The 17,866-nt window shown below is 30.7% G+C and overlaps 1 protein-coding gene across 1 annotated transcript in view; it reads left to right on the forward strand.

The window, feature by feature from the left end:
• The window catches only part of LOC142332959 (neuroligin-3-like), a 290,961-nt gene that overhangs the window by 195,981 nt on the left and 77,114 nt on the right, over positions 1-17,866 (forward strand). Inside the window, exon 5 of the mRNA XM_075379678.1 lies at positions 81-303. Coding sequence (XP_075235793.1) covers positions 81-303 — 223 coding nt within the window. The remainder of the gene's footprint in view (positions 1-80; positions 304-17,866) is intronic.

Consider the following 17,866-nt stretch of genomic DNA (forward strand, 5'->3'; position numbering starts at 1 on the left):
CGGTTTTAACTGGGAATAAATGTTATTATTCTTAAAATGATATAATAATAATTAATGTAGAATTCGACTTTTTTTTTCAGATATCATTTATCAGAAATATTAGCAACAATAGTTAATGAGTATACAGACTGGGAACGACCTGTTCAACATCCTGTTAATATCAGAGATGAAACATTGGAAGCACTAAGTGATGCAACAGTTGTGGCACCAGTAATTCACGTTGCAGATTTACATGCCACATCTAAAAAAAATACATTTTTATACGTGTTTGATTATCAAACAAAATTTGGTGATTATCAACAGGTAAGTTAAATTTATATATTTAAATTAGATAATGCAAAATCGTTATCTATAGTATGTTTCTCCCATCTAGGTAAAAAGTACTTATCTCATAGGGATATGGATTAATGGTAACCTTATCCCATGGCCCTGATCGAAAGAAGAAGGAGAGAAAGAAAGATAAGGAAATGAGAGGAATGAGTAAAGGAATAATTGTGTCTAATCAAAGTTTATTGAAATTATTTACTGATTAGTCTAGATTGGTTGATCTATCTGTGATGTTAGTAGAAAAGACTACTTTTTTTTTTCATGTAAGCTAGTTTTTGCATCACTAAAGAATAACCCTTTTTTTTAATTAAAAATGTAACTTTCTATTTATTATTTTATTATGCTTATTAAATCATTTCAATAATAATAATAATAATAATAATAAGGAAGTTCTACTCTTCCATCATTTTCAATTACCTATATATTAGATTTAAAAGAAAAATAACAATGACAGAAAATAAATCGGAAGAGAATTTGATTACTATATACTTTCAGTCTTTAACAACAGAAGAAATTCACATTAAGACTGACAATTCATTTTAAAGGGGTTCTTCTCTTTTTATATAATGAAATCTTTGTACATTTTTAATGAATAAAAAGTTTTTTCTTTTTTTTATCTAAAATATCTTTGTTCCTTAATTGATTGATATTACAAAAGTTTCTGTGACAAAAGCTTATAGAGTTACCGAGTTTGATTTCACTCGGATCAATTATAATTTGCATTTTTAATCTGGATTGATGATTTGTTGTTAAAAATTTCCATAATATAATCCATTTCAGTTTATCTCTGCACTGTTAGTTGTGTTGACGTATAGTACCAACAGGCTAATAGCATGAACTGATGTTAAATATGCAATGCTTAAAAGTAGATAAATGAAACATCCATTATAGTTGACTGTGTATTGGCTGTCAAAAGTTTTCTTTAACACGATTTATCTAATTTACTTTTTTTTCTTTTCTTTTTTTTTTTTTTTTTAATTGAAAGAAAACCTTTAGAAATGTAACTGATATATTTATTTCATTATTGCTGTAACATAAATAAGTTGTAAAATCAATTCAAATGAACGGTTTTCATTCAAGTTTTTTTTTTTTTACATTAAAAATTTTTAAACATTTTCAGAAAGGAGCAGATTCTTAATTCAATCAAAGTTTTTATTTTTAAATTTATAATCAAATCTTATTTATCACCAATTGGACTAAGTTTTTTTTTTTTATGAAGTTCCTCTTATAATTATATAATTATGACTATATTATTATATTATTATATAATAAGTTATAATTATATTTCTTAACATTGTTTAATTGGAGGAGGATTAATAGTACGCACAAAATACATTCCCTGGCTAAAGAATCATAACTTTATTATTTTTTAAAAATAATTATAAAAAATGCAAAATAAAATCAACTTAAAAAAGTTTGTTATAAATATAAATAAATATTACTTTTAATATTTTTTTTTTTTTTTTTGAGATTATGTGCTCAACTGCTATGGTTGTTAGCCCAAATGGAAATTGTGGCACATGAAAAATTACATATCATTCAAATTCGAGACCTCTGGATGAAAGCCCTACCACTTCACCACAGGGTCGACAATTTTTTTCATTTTTTTTATAAAATTTTTATTTTTGACTTCTTTACCAAAATTAAGTAAGTAGACTTTTTTTGACAGCAAATCTTAAAGAGAAAAAGTAAAATTTAATTTATTTTAAAATTTGAAGTGAAACATTAAATTTAAATTTTATAAAGTTTTTTAAATTTTTTTAGTGTGTATTCCTGAAGACAATTTTATTTATTTTTAAATTCCTTTACGTTTTTGTTTTTTTTTTTTTTCACTGATGAAAGAATTAAAAAAATTATCAATTTTATCAACTATTTCTTTTTCTTACATATTACTGAGAGGAAAATTATTAAGAAGACATTATGAAAATATATTACACTTTCTAATACTAAAATATAAACCTGTGATTCATTATTTTAGTATCATCACAACCAAATTAAGTGACATGATTGTTTTCACCTGATCCTTTAATTAAACAAAACCAACTTCTTCCTTTCGGGAATAGATCAGATTATATCATATACTGACCTTTCATTTGATATTCATGATTTCATGAATTCTAAATAACTCAATTTATTTTATAATGGATGTACCTTAATTTTATTAGTTATTCATTGTTACCTTTCAATGTGGCTTAAAAATTCAAACAATCAGTTTATTTATTTTTATTTTTTTCATACTTTCTGTGAAAAAGGTTAAACATCTGACAATGTAAATATTTATGGGCACTGTGACCCAAACTATTACCCATTTCATGAAATACTATTTTTTTTTTTTCGTGAATCTTAAGAAAACAATTTCAGCTGAATAAGTGACATTTAGTATTTGATAATTGAAAAAAAAAAGTTAACTTTTCTGAAACAGAAAAACCAAAAGTATTTAAACCTTATATATAACGTTCAACTTATAAGTTTTATGTCAAATTAATGATCTTGAAAAGAGGATTTCAAGGTGTGGATATATCATACAGTTTAAAATAAATATATATGTCACAGGGAAATGATGAAAACAGAGATTTGATCAAATCCGTAAGCTAGATGATCACTTCTCGGAAAATATTAAAATTACAGCTCTGCGGGGTGATTTCCCTAAAGAAATTTGATCAAATCCTTTAACTGTTTAGTGAAAAGATGAAATAATATTGTTTAGATATTAAAAGTATTTATTTAGTTAACCATGCATTATTAAATGTAGAGTAGGTAATGCAACAATAGTTATTGAACTTAACTTATTAAGTTAAGTAATTAAGTTATAAGTTTTTTCATCGTTTTTTTAATTTGTTTTGAATAAATAATTTGTGTTTCAATGACTATTGTTGTACTACCTACTTTACATTTAATATTGCGTGGTATACAAAATAAATAAGTCGTGACACTTCTATCCTTCATTATTTGATGTTGTTTGAGTTTGAGTCCTGACTTGTTTATTTTATCTTTTCACTAAAACAGTTAAGGGATTTGATCAAATCACTTACTTTCTTTAGGGAAATCACAATTGCAGAGTTGCAATTTTAACATCTTCCGTGAATTGATCAACTACTATAATTAGGGATTTGATCAAATCTCCGTTTTTATCATCTCCCGGCAACATATACATAAACACATTACTTTCTCAGCAAATATAACTAGAATAACTATATTAAAAGGGAAGTATGGAGATCATATATCAAAAATGGGTTATCAGGTATTTTGAAAATCTTTATGTTTTAGGATCCAACTAGTTCATCCAGAGAAAAAACACATCTATGTATGTGCATATATACATATTGTGCCGCACTGCTTTTGGCATTATATCTCAAGTTATTAAACCAATTTTCTTCAAATTTGGCACGAATATTTCTATACATGGGGCATTCATCTTACTATTTTATTTTTTTTTTAATTTGTTAAGGGGATAGGAGGGCAGCACGAAAAAATAAATTTCAATTCTCTTCAGAGGCATTTAGAAAAAACTTTATTAAGATAAATTTGTTACAATGCATAAATCTAAAAAAATTTTCAAAAAAACAATTCCTCTACCTCTAAAAATTGAAATGTATATATTTTTTTGTTTTTTCCTTGTGTAGTTTAAATTTTTTTTTTTTTTAATTTTTTAAATGTTTATACTTCATAATAGAGCTATCAAGAAATATTTACAATTATTTTAAAATGATTGGCGCCATACCTTATAGGAAGAAAAGCTTTTTGAAAATGTTCTTTTTTTTTAGCCTTTATTGGAGGTGGCATTAGATTTAGAGAAAACTTTACTTAAGCAAATTTGTTAGTTTAATATATACATGAATATTTTTAGAAAACTTTTTCTTAAAATTTGTTTCCTAGCTCCAAAAATAACCTGTGTTTTTTTTGTTCTCAACTCTTTTAATTTTTATTATTAAATTTTTTTTGTATTTTATTCATTTTAAGGATAATTAAAATTAAAGTAGCTTTGGCACCTATATTAAATTTATGTCGGACCCAAAATGAGAATTATTTTTTTTCATTACTTTCATAAAAGTTATACTTATTATTTTTTTCAGTATTTTTAAACAATTCTCTTTTAAATTAATTTGTTTTTTTTTTGTTTGGGATGACTTGTAAAAATAAATTTTACTTACATAATAAGAAAGCCCATAAAATAAAAAATGTTTTTATTCAAAATTTGGGAATTCTGTTGCTTAAACCTTATTTTGGTAATCATGAGATGACCAAGATAGCCGAGAAAGTCATGCAATACTTTGCCAACTTTTATATTTATATATATACACATGTTTCTGTGATATCTTCTGGTCAAGAAAACAAGAATACAGTCTTTATAATGTTTGCAGTGTAATTTTTATTGTAATTCATCAATCAGATATATGTTTGTGTTACAAAGGAAAGACATTTATTTATCTTTGTAAATATGTGCAGAACGGTATTAAGAAGTGACATCATGTACTAACTAATTAATTCCTCAACACCAAGCTTATTTTATTTTTTTTTAATTACAAATAGTTAGTAATTATTCAAAAATACAAAGTTTCTTAAAAAGAAACGGACATAAGTATGAAATGTGCATCAGTTAAAAAAAGATAGAAAGTTCAGACGGCTGTGCCCTCTGGACACATTTTATTCATTAAACTCATATTTGTGGGAATATTCTTGCAAGCACAAGGATAATGAACATAGTGGTGGTCCAGGTGGCGGAGCCCTAATCGACTACTGATTCTCCTTTTTTATAAACTGTTTTGAGTACTTTCATAAATAAACTGGAAAAAAAATTGATTCTAAGAAAATAATTACAAGTATATTCTGCAATAGCAGTGACTGAAATAAAAGTATATCCTCCAATAGCGTTGTTTATTTCAATTTGTGCCCATTATCTGGATTAGTGTTTGTTCAACTGTTTATACAGGACTATGCATGAACAACAACTTGTTTTCTGAAACTTGTAGAATTAAATTTTTTAAGAAGAAAACAAAACAATTTATACAATTGAAATCTTAGAAGTGTCTGCTATTTCTTTACTTGAACTATATTTATCCGTTGGTAAAATTAAAAATTAAATAAATCTTAAAAATTAATTAATTTATTAAGGTAATAATATATAATTTATACATTCAGTAATATATTGTTGTAAAAAAAATAAAGTAATCAAGCGATAAAGATTAAACCAAATAGAATTGTATATAACTTTGATAGAGACCTTTTTTGAAATTTCAAACATCGGTTTCTTTTTTGCAAAGTTTTTTCTGTGATTTATTCAGGTTAAATGAATTTTAATAAAAAATTTCAGAGGTGTTATGAATAAAAGTACGTAAAGTTTAAAATAATTTTTATACAGATTACTTTTTAATTTTTTTTTTTTTATTGATGGTTCCTTTTCTCGTTAAAAAAAATATATATTGAAAGTTAATAAAAATAAATAATAGAAAACAATATGAACTGATTGCTAATTTTAGCTAATGAACACAGCAGGAGTATTTTTAAAATAAGTTTTTAAAAAATGTTGTTATAGGGAATTTCAGTAGAAAGCATAAAATAAGTTTAAAAAGTATAAACCATTTAAACCTCCATTTCAGATTGTCTGCAGACTATCCACTATGATTTTTTTCTGAGAAACCTTTCATAGGCATCATGTGGTCCTGAATCCCATGGTAGTGTGTGACTCACCTTTACAGCTTTATCCTCTAAAACCCCTCTTTCTCTACAACATGGGTCCATGCCCAACTTATTATCACAGGAATCCATGTGCTATGAGTCCTCTTTCCACACAACTCAAATCCATCAGGGTGCTCTGGTTTTTTTTTAATTTCTACCTTGGGACCAGACCTGCTTAATATAGCCCCAAGGCAGACTCATAGAGAATTATTCGCCCCTAGAATTCCTCCTTCTTCTTTATCTGGATGATCTTAACCAACATCATGGAAATTGCATGCTATACAATCGTTCTGTAGCATAGTCCCATTGATGTTCTGTGAAGTAAGCATTCCAAATTCTCTCCAACATATTTCCCTCTGCTTCAAGAACTCACCGTAAATTATGGAACAGTAACCTCCTCCCCATAATAATCACATTCTGCAGAGGGATTCAACGTCCATGTGAATAAGTTACTTTGAAACACCCTGATCGGTAAGGAACTGCAGCAACATGTACCCCAGTTCCCATGTTTTCAGTACAGTCATCTATGAAGGTCAGGGATCAGTGTGTAGGTCCATCTGGATTTCATCAATGATCCCGTTTCTTCTGCCACCTGCTACCAGACAAGTGATGCCTCCGCATACTCCTTACCCACTCACCTGTGCATGTCTTCCTCTTCCGAACGAGGAGATCCAGTGGTGCGAGTCCGACCATCTCGGGCGGTATCACCCGAGATGAGCGGAGAATTAAATAAATGAATAATATTTAAAGTGTAAGAAAGTGAACTAGGTCTGGCTGGTTTCGAACTCGATCGCCCAGTTGACTCGGTGTCTGGTGCGTTAAGCCTCGCGGCTACAACACTATGCTGACTGTAGAAGCAAAATTTCTTCTATGTAAGTTGTGAAATTAGATTAGTTTAGTTAGTACCGACTGTCGCCGCTAGTACTACCAACCCCGTACGAATTAAATACGGTATGCGGGCGTCCTTTTGTTAGAACCATTGAATTAATAAACCAAAAAAATATTATATTTAAATAAAATGATAAATATTTTTAATTAAGTTGTGTGTGAATGTCGTGTGTCAGAAACAGCCCACAGTTGTAGAACTTTACCGGAACGCGGCTTTCGAGTACAAAGCCCAATTCTTTAGATGTGCTTACGGCAGCGTTAAATTTATCTGATTTTCTTTTTTTAATTTTTTACTTACTTGCTGTGTACGGATCCCACTACCGGTTTGGTCTATTGGTGAACTCGTCACCGCAAATCAGCTGATTTCGAAGTCTAGAGTTCCTAGTAAAGGCAGTTACTTTTGTACGGATTTGAATACTAGATCGTGGATACCGGTGTTCTTTAGTGGTTGGGTTTCAATTTACCACACAGCTCAGGAATGGTCGCCTGAGCTGTACAAGATTATACTTCATTTACATTCTTCATACATATCATCCTCTTAAGTAATACCTTACGGTGGTTCCGTAGGCAAAACAGAAAAGAAAGAGTTTCTTGCTGTAAGGAAGGCAATATCCAATTATTAAACTTACTTTCCCTATTTTCGCCTATCCATCTTCTCTACTACCCCGAATTAAGGTTGTTTTTCTTCTTTTTTTTATTTTAATTTTTCACCAATTTTTTTCTATGGTCAGTCTTTCCAATAAAAGTATTTGAAATCTACTATATGTAATATAATTAATATAATTACAGATTAAGTGTCATCCAAGTTGCTCTATTGTACTGAAAGACCTTATATTGCGTAGGATCAGTAGCGACTTGCGTATAGGCACTGTGGAAATGTAGCACCCTCTATTTCCATTTGATATTATCGATAAAATTTAATATAATGAGTCCTTTTTTCTTTAATTCTTTCTTTATGTTTATACAATATATAATTTCCAAGCTTAATGTCAGTAATCATTTCCCAATGTATGAAAAAGATACGAAAATTTTTGTGTAGAACTGTGCGCTTCACAGTTCCACCGGCTTGGTGTTTGGCTGTTATGCGCATGCGTAAATAGGAAGCTGCACGGGAGGGAGGAGAGCATTATCGCTTCCGCAGTGACTACCCTGGTGTGCTGGTAGAACGTAGATTTTTTTACTCCGCGTGTGTATGGAACGTTCCTTGTTCGTTCTCTTTTCTATTTTAGTCGGTTGAAGAAATATGAAAGCGGATTAGTTGTTTTTCAGTAGTGATCAGAAGATGGCGAAAAACAAGGACTCTTTGATTACCAAATCTATCTAAAAACACGTTGGAAGGGCGATGGATTATTAAAAACGAATTATGCATTTATTTCTGTGTACATAGAAATTTATATTAAGCACCATTGAAATATAATATATTTGCGCTTCACAGTTCCACCGGCTTGGTGTTTGGCTGTTATGCGTATGCGTAAATAGGAAGCTGCACGGGAGGGAGGAGAGCATTATCGCTTCCGCAGTGACTACCCTAGTGTGTTGGTAGAACGTAGATTTTTTTTACTCCGGGTATGGAACGTTCCTTGTTCGTTCCCTTTTCTATTTTAGTCGGTTGAAGGAATATGAAAGCGGATTAGTTGTTTTTCAGTAGTGATCATAAGATGGCGAAAAACAAGGACTCTTTGATTACCAAATCTATCTAAAAACACGTTGGAAGGGCGATGGATTATTAAAAACGAATTATGCATTTATTTATGTGTACATAGAAATTTATATTATGCACCATTGAAATATAATATTTTTAAGCGGACATTTTATTAATTTATTATCTAATAATACTAAAAAATATTATCTGTATTGACATTTTATTATTTATTCGGTTAAACCGAATACGGTTTTTAAGCATAATGTGCTTAAAACCCATGTACCATATTCTTGGATGTGATAAAGTATAGAATTAGATTACTATCCTGTTTCCAGTTATTATTCTATTTGATTCACTTTTTCTCGGTTCATTTATTTTACAGAAAACTTTAACCATGGCCTTGAAAAGGCCCAGAAAAACATTTTCTGGAACAGAACGCCCACTAATTTTAGCTACGAGCCCCCACTGCGTAGGATGTATAGAATTATTAGTTATAGACATGTATTAATGCGGGTATTTTTCCATTACGTATAAAAGGAACTTTGTTTTCATTGCCAATTCTTTAAAATAAAAAAGAATAGTAACTTCAGTTTTCTAAGTTTCAATAAAAACAGATTTAATATCTTTATTAATTTTATTTTATAATTTAAAGATTATCTTTAATTTAAGACCATTCAAAATCTTCTTTTAAATAATAAAAAATAAAAATTTACTTTCCATTAATATATTAACTGAAAATGATGTAGATTATTTTCTAAAATATTTTTAATATCTCAAATACAATAAATAAACAAACAATTTTGTAGTACATATTGAGCAACAGAATTTTTAAACAAAGGAATATCTGAAACATGCCGACAGAATTATTCATGTCGTATATATTAAGTGACGTCATGGTAAATATTCTTTCCACATGCCGGCTGTAGGCCTACCAGTTTAATGAATAAATAATAGTTGAGATTTGCTTCTCAGTTGATAAATCATTGGTTTTTATTTTAAGTTTTTGATTTTTTAAAGATTTATTATAAAAAACAGGATTTATAAATGCTGTTTTTTTCTTTTATAAAGAAAAATATTGGTATACTATTCATACATTTTTTTTTTCATTTTTAATATCATTCCTTATAAAAACGTTTTAAAAAAAATATTTATGCTACGAAATTTAGCTAATTATTTGAATAATTGCCTTTTTAGAACCTCGTTAAAAACAAAATTCATATTTATTCGGATTTGAATACTGCAGTAGGTTGTGGATACCGGTGTTCTTTGGTGGTTGGGTTTTAATTAACTACGCTTCTCAGGAGTAGTCGACCTTTCCTTTCTTTTTACTGTTTAGCCTCCGGTAATTACCGTTCAGATAATACTACAGAGAGATGATATGCATGGAATGTATGAGTAAATGAAGTGTAGTAGTGTAGTTGTACAGTCTCAGTTCGACCATTCCTGAGATGTTTGGTTAATTGAAACTCAACCACCAAAGAACACCGGTATCTACGATCTAGTATTCAAATCCGTATAAAAATAACTGACTTTATTAGGACTTGAACGCTGGAACTCTCGACTTACAAATCAGCTGATTTGGGAAGACGCGTTCACCACTAGACCAACCCGGTAGGTGAAGGACTAGTTGACCTGAGTTTGTTCAAGGCTACAAATTTACCGGTACTTACATTTCACTGTCGTTAATGACTTGAATTATTGATGCGACTATAAATAAAAGTATTTTTTTTAAATCATATTTACATTTGTACTTCCTTCAGGAAGTAAAGGAAGTATTATGATCGAGAAAAATTTCGGTTTTCAGATTTCAACAGAAATATCCAGTTTGACCATCCCTGAATCTATTTTCCTTAGTTTCGGCGTAACGTCTGTCCGTACGTACGTATGTATCACGCATAACTCAAAAACGATTTGCCGTAGGATATTGAAATTTTGGATTTAGGACTGTTGTTAACATCTAGTTCTGCACTTCCCCTTTGGATTGCAATTGACTGGACCAAAAGCGTCCAAAGAAAGACCAAAATCCAAAAAAAGTTAGGATTTTGGACTTTTTTTTAATTGTAGTAATAATCTCTTATTGAAAGCTTTTCAACAGTATATCATAAGTGGTACTTATTTTCATTGGTTCCAGAGTTATAGCCAAATAAAAATTTTAATTAATGGAATATTTGAATCTTACAAGGCACATCGGTTCGAATCAGATTTCAACTCCGTTTTTTTATTTTTTATTTTTTTATTTAAATATATTCATTTATTAATATTTACTTACCTCTGATGGTAAAAAAATACAATAAATAATAACTAGATAAAAAAAAGATATAATATCACAAGTTATTAGTGAAATAAAATTTTTTGTACTTTTTATTTTTTAAACTGTGAATATGTCATTTAATAGGCGTACAAGAAAGTCATGTGGTGTCCACATCAGATTTTTTTTAAATTATTTGACATTCCTTAGAATATAATTTTTGAATTACTATTAAATTTTTATAGCTAATCCTTACTTATTGAAAAATTAATAAATAAAAGTAATCCAAATTAGTATTTCATTTATATATACTTGGATTTAATTATCTGAAATACTGTTTAAAAATTAATTACTTTATTTCAATATTTAATAGAATATGTCTTTCACAATTAGTTGTTTAAAATAGTTTTTTCTTCTGAATTGATTTACCATAGAAGTTTACGAAAAAGCTTGTAAATGGGAATATAAAAGCTGATAACAAAGTTGTAATACTTTCCTGGCATTGGTTATTTATTCTTATACAGTGGAAAAATAATTATACAGGAAAATAATTACCTAAAATTTCATTATTTTTGAGGCGTCGATTATTTATGATGAAGTGTTACTGTAAAATTATCATTATAAGTTTAAATAAACCAATAAGATTTAAAAATTCAAAAAAATAAGTATATTTGTCTGCTCCCCACCTCAAAAATCATCCTCCAAGAAATTTTTTTATACTTTACTGGGTTTTTTTTGGATTGGTGATATCGCCACGTAATTTTAAAGCTTGTGCGTGGGAAATGGAAATGGAACCGGGATTCGAACCCGGGACCTCCCGGATCGATGAAAGGTCGAGACGCTACTACTCCGCCACGTAGATCAATTAAATGGAAATCACACTGAAAAATGTACAACCAATAAAAAGTTACCACGATTTCTTTTGAGATATGGTTGAATTATGATGAAATTGTATTGTATTATTAATAAAGATATATTATATAAGCTTTAAATAATATTAAAAGTTTAAGTAGACCAATACTTTTTTTTCTTAATTCCAAAGATCGATTATTTTAAACTTTGATCGGCACCCCCATACCTAATATTACCCAGAAAGTATTTTTTGGATCGCTTACACTATACTATGCATAGGAAGACTAAAAATATTCGGTTAAAAGATGTGCAATAAATTAATTTTTTCGATTTTTGGGGAAGGGGGAATTTTGACGATTTTTTTTTTTCAAGTGGTAATATAAGTATGTACACTTGTACTGAGTTTAATATAAAGTGAGGTTATGTTTGCAAAATTTTGAGAAAATTGACTTCCAAAAAAAAAAACCTGGAAATATTAAACACAAAAATTTTCCAACAAATCTATATACATGTCTCTGAACAAAATTTCATCAAAATCAGTTTTTTGGTTTGCTTGGCATTTCTCCCGCCACCATCCCATTCGGTCGCCCTAAAGCATAAGACCGATTGTCTGTGCCACAAACGGCTACTGAGCCTCGAAACAGTTTAGCGACCAGTATTCTAACATAGCTTCTAGAGATTACCTAACAGCGTGAGCGGACTAAGCGCGGGGCCATACACCACCGGCTTACGTGTCTCAACCGATCACTTACCATATATTTACTAAAATGGGTAGGCGCACCCCGTCGACTACTAAATATATATCTGACATCCATAAATTAAAATTTATTTCATCTAGGCAGCAATTCGCTGCCACGCCTAGGTCGCTGAATGCCAGCAAGTACCTGTTCACCATTTTATAGCGCTTGGAGCCATAATAATTGGCTGGTGGTCAGCCATACTCAGGGTTAGCTTCATTCGGCAATGCGGTAAGAGTCTTTTCCTTAAGGAAACTACGGATGCCCGTTGAACAAAGCAACCGCACGTAGGAATTCCCACACGGTTCGACAATGCGGCTCCCGCCGCTTGTGAGTGGCCAATTTTCCCCTTGACCTCTAAGTTCCAGGGTGGCCCGGTCTCTGGCCTCCCTAAGAGCAGGGCAGTCAGACATCAGGTGTTCATTTGACTGAGCCTCCCCGCAAACGCACAACTCATCAACTGCCAGGAGGAAACGAAACAGATATTGGTTAGCGTGCTTGGTGAGCACCCGGGCACCCGTAGTTCTTAAAAACGAGCTCGAAGTATACTATCACCTCAGATCCTGTATAAAATTATGCAAGGATCTTCCGTTAGTCATGGTGTCTCATTCCAGCTGCCATGCTTCCATCGCGAGGCTCTGCAGCCTTTTCCGCAGGCGGGAGATGGGCAACTGAACGAAATTTAGATCCGGTGCTTGTGTGTGATCACCGTTCTGCTTCGGTACTGGCCCGGCTCAAAAAATCGGTTAAGCCAATCAAAAGTTATTAATTTTCTAACACGCTAACAAATGTACAGTAGCCGCTATGTAACGGCGAGCTTAGGAGATCAGCCCACATGTCACTGGTATACTTTTCTTCTCTGAAATATTGGCACACCACATGATTAGTTATCTCTTAGCAACATAAACATGATGCAACTGTTGTTTACGAAGTTATGTATTTTTGTGTGTTTACAGTTTTAAGAAAGTGACTTCATGTTTCAAATACAAAACGACTGTTTTTATTTTATTTTATTTTTGTTTCTGTTTTGCTTCGTATATAAAGTTCAGTTCTGTGGTTCTGCTTCTTGGTACGGTTCTTCTGACACGTACTACACGTGTCAGAAGAACCGTATCTTGTTTCATAATCAATTAATGTACGATATGATATTTCGTAAAAAAAGTTTTTATCGTGGTTTACGGTTCAAACTTTTTAAAGTAGTTTCTTCACATGAGAACAGTTGTGGCTGAATTTAAGTCTGTTGTGAAAGATAAAATCTTTGAAGACATGTGCGCGAAACGTGTATGATTTAATGAAGAAACAATTTTTAACTGGAGGAAAATGAAAAATTGACAAGCATTTTACTGTTGTACAGAAGTGTGACGAGAGAACTGCAGCTGTCTGTGATATTTCCAGGACTCGAGTTTAAAGCCTAAGAAAAGAAAAAAGAAAATTTCTTCAATCCGAAAGGCTAGAATGTTCGTTCATCACCCTGTAAAAGAAAAACAAACGTTCTAAACCAGTTACCGGATTAAATGATTTTGGTAAAGGTGTGGTTAGACGAACTGTTAATGAATTTTGCTCAAAGATAGGATAATAGGGGAGCTGCCAACAGTTAACAAACTGTAAAGAATTGAAAATTAAAACTAATTTTAAAGGAAGTTAAAGTAGTTTAAGAAAGATTTTGAAAGAATTGGTTTTAAGTGGTGCAAACGAAAGGAAAATGTTATTTGAAAAACATGATATTAGACAGAATGAATTTCATATTTGCAGGCAAACAGTTATTGTAGAAAATGTAACCGGATGATCGTATACCTAGATGAATCCTATGTTTTATTATCTCATTCAATGGCAAAATCATGAACTGACGACAACGGTGCAGGACTTCATTTACCAATAAATAAAGATGAACGCTTAATAATAATTCATACCGGAAGTGAAACGGGCTTTATTCTAAACGAAATGTTAACTTGGACTGCCAAATTAAAAAGTGGTGATTACCGTGATAGCATGAATACCAAAAATTATTTGAAATGGGCTGAAGAAAAATTAGTTCTTAACCTTCCTCCTGAGTCTAATAGTTAATGACAATGCTCCATACCATAATAGCCTTTCTGAAAAACTTACAGTGTCATAGAGCAAGAAACAAGACGTGACTGGCTACAGAAACATCATATTCCATTTTCGTCTCAAATGTTTAAATTACAATTGTATGAACTAATTAAGTTGAACAAAAGTAACAGAAAACAATATCGATTTGACTGCTGGAAAGAAGTGGGCATCAAGTTCTGTGGCTTCTATCTTACCATCTTAATTTAAATCCAATCGAGGTGGTACGGTCAAAGGTAAAACGACATGTTGCGAGCCACAACACAACGTTTAAGATGTCAGAAATGCAGAAACTGTGTGAAGATAAAATAAATTAGATGAGCGAAGAACACTGGAAACTTTACTGTGAAAAGATTAAAAAACTGAAGATAAATATTGGAGCCAAGAATCTTTCATTTTCTTTTTATGCAGTCGCAGTGATAATAGTGACAGTTACACTGAAGATAGTGATAAAAGCTTGGAGAGCGTTCTAGTTGAGGAATTAAACGGATAATTCATTTTCTAGTAAGTAAACAAAGTTACAGTAATAACCATCTATCGTAATATTACTGGATAATTAGTAATAGATAATATTTTGTCATCCGTTATTACATTTTACAATCTACAGTATAGTATTAGGTGACTATATTTCATTTCAAAATTATTGCATTCATTTGTTAAAAATAGAAAAAGTATTTGATAATGGGGATTACTAAGAACGAGGAACATGTTTTTACGTTGGTCACTCCAGGTCGTTACTTAACCCACCGGGTTGGTCTTTATTGGGTTTCAATAACCACACATCTCAGAAATGGTCGAACTGTGAGACTGTACAAGACTACACTTCATTTACACTCATACATATCACCCTCATTAATCCTCTGAAGTATTATCTGAACGGTAATTACCGGAGGCTAAAAAGGAAAAAGGAAAGGTCGTTACTTGGCGGCGACTGTACGTACGGGCGAAAATGTACCGTCCCTTTTTTTTGTTTTTTGGGGTTCCTCCGTCATGACACTTCAAGAAATGGAATAAAAAACCCCCATTTTTCCACACTTTCGACCGATTGCCACACTTTCCTTCTTACAGAATAGCCCTATTGTTGTGAAATCAAGAAAGTAAAAATGGAAATTCGTAGTGTATGAAATACAACCGTGACTGGGATTCGAGATTCCGGGAGAAATGCTCGAGATACCACCACTTCGCCACATTGATCGGCTGTTTGTTTGTTTTTTAATAGGAGTATTTTTTATTTTATTTATTTTTACATTTATGTGCTGCTTTAATTCTTTACTGATTATGGAAATAAAAAGAACTTATCTTAAATTTATGGCACTAATAATTCTGAATTTCAAGATGTGTGATAAGACAAATTTTTATTTAAAGCAAGGAAATGTAAAAAAAAGAACAAAGTTTCAAAATAAGAGATTTGCATATCTCCTTGATGGAGTAGTAGTATCTCAGCTTTTCATCCAGAGGTCCTGGGTCTGAATTCCAGTCGGGCGTAGCATTTTTTATATGCTACAAATGTCCAGTTTTATATTCCATGCACAAGTTTCTTTGTAAGATTTTGTGGTGAATTAATTCATTGTTCATTAACTCGTTATGTTTTTACATGACATAATATAAAAATAAAACAGTTCATTAAATCAGCCAACCTCTGTTGTGGTATAGTGATAGTATCTTACTTTTTCATTCGGAACGTCTCAAGTTCGAATTACAATTAATATTTTTTTCCTTACCTTCTCTGCTCCAGTACCAAAATTCAAGTTCATGTGTTGAATTAATCATCTGAATACAAAAGAATCTTTATAACATAATTTTATAAAAGCAAGATACAATTTTATTTTTTTAATTTTAAAAAAGTATCTGCTCTTCTCTATTTTATTTATTTATTTACTTAATCATGAAATACTCAACTTTATTTATACTGTATTTTGAGATCTTTTTCATAAAAACAAATGCAGCCAGTAAAGAGTTACCTTATCACACAGACGTATTTCATACACACCATCCAAGATTTTAAACACATCTGGTAAATTTTTTACAATTAAACAAAGAAAAACTGTACTTTGTAAACTTAGGAAATGGATGTTTTTTTTACATCCGTTTTTTAAAAGAGTTAACCAGATTCCTTCACAAGCAGTATTTTAAAATTAAAAAAGGCTTTGAATGTAGAAAAATAGCTGATTATGTAACATTTAAATTATTTTATTTTTTTTTAAGTTGGTTTTTTTCATAATTTTGTTTTACACCTTTATCTTTTTTCAGTTTTAGGAACTAACATCTATTTAAAAGAGATTTTTAATCCTCTGATTAATGCTTGAAGTGCTACACAACCTAGAAATTATAGTAGCATTATATAATTTAGAAATTATACACGAGAAAATTTCTAAACTTTGATGTTACATATGCTTAGATCTGTGATAATATTAATGTTTATTTAATATGAACAGAAAACCTCTAGTGGCTAAATGGTTTATAATTGGTACTTCCTCATTCCACACAATTCTGTGAATGGACAAAGTTATTCAATTACAAACCCTGTATCTCTTCTCAGGTCTTTAAAAACTGGTTGGAAAATCTCTTCATAGTAACAAACACGCATATACTTAAGTTAATCAATTCAAAGTTGTTAATCGATATGTTGCTTCTATCTGGGTAAAAGTGTTGTAACCTCCAACAGGATTAAATCATTATTTTTCATCACTCATTCCTTTTTCTTATCCTTCAGTCCTTATTGCCTAATAGAAATTGTGCAGTTATAGCTATGATCCTTTTAAATTCTCCATGATAAGGATACTATGATCTGTACAACCAGGACATCCCTATATCATAGCGAGGCTATCTGCAGCTGACATTGGGGTTTCATTTTCTGCCTTATAACTACACAATAATGGCTTAAGCATAGGCAGAGCCGGACCTCCTAATACACAAATTCAGAATATAGACAGAAACTATGTATTTATACATTTTTTTGCAATGTTTTTACAATTTTACATAATTTAGCGCAAATTAACTAGAAAATGAAAATTAGTTTTAAGTTATCAGTTATTTATTTAAGTCTTTTACTATGTGCACTAATTATTTTGTACTTTTAATGACCTACCGTTGTGTTAATATGTGTTTTTGATATACTCTGATAATTAAATCAAAGCCTGTGACTGGCTTTTGTTCCATAAAGGCAATCAGTTGTGGTTCTAAAATAGTAATACTCATTTATCCAGATCTAATTAGTTAGAATTTTATGTTGATTGCCAAATTTGATTCATCATAAATTATTACACTTATATGTACTCTAAATCTGCAGAATTCAAAATAAGTCTACTGAAATTAAGCTTGGGTGGCTCTGATACAATTCTAAGATCTACTTCATTAAATTTTTCAGGTTAAAAAAATTAAATTTATCCCTGAATTTAATTTCGAAGA

This window comes from Lycorma delicatula, chromosome 12 (assembly GCF_047948215.1).
Source record: "Lycorma delicatula isolate Av1 chromosome 12, ASM4794821v1, whole genome shotgun sequence".
In the NCBI taxonomy this organism is placed as follows: domain Eukaryota; kingdom Metazoa; phylum Arthropoda; class Insecta; order Hemiptera; family Fulgoridae; genus Lycorma; species Lycorma delicatula.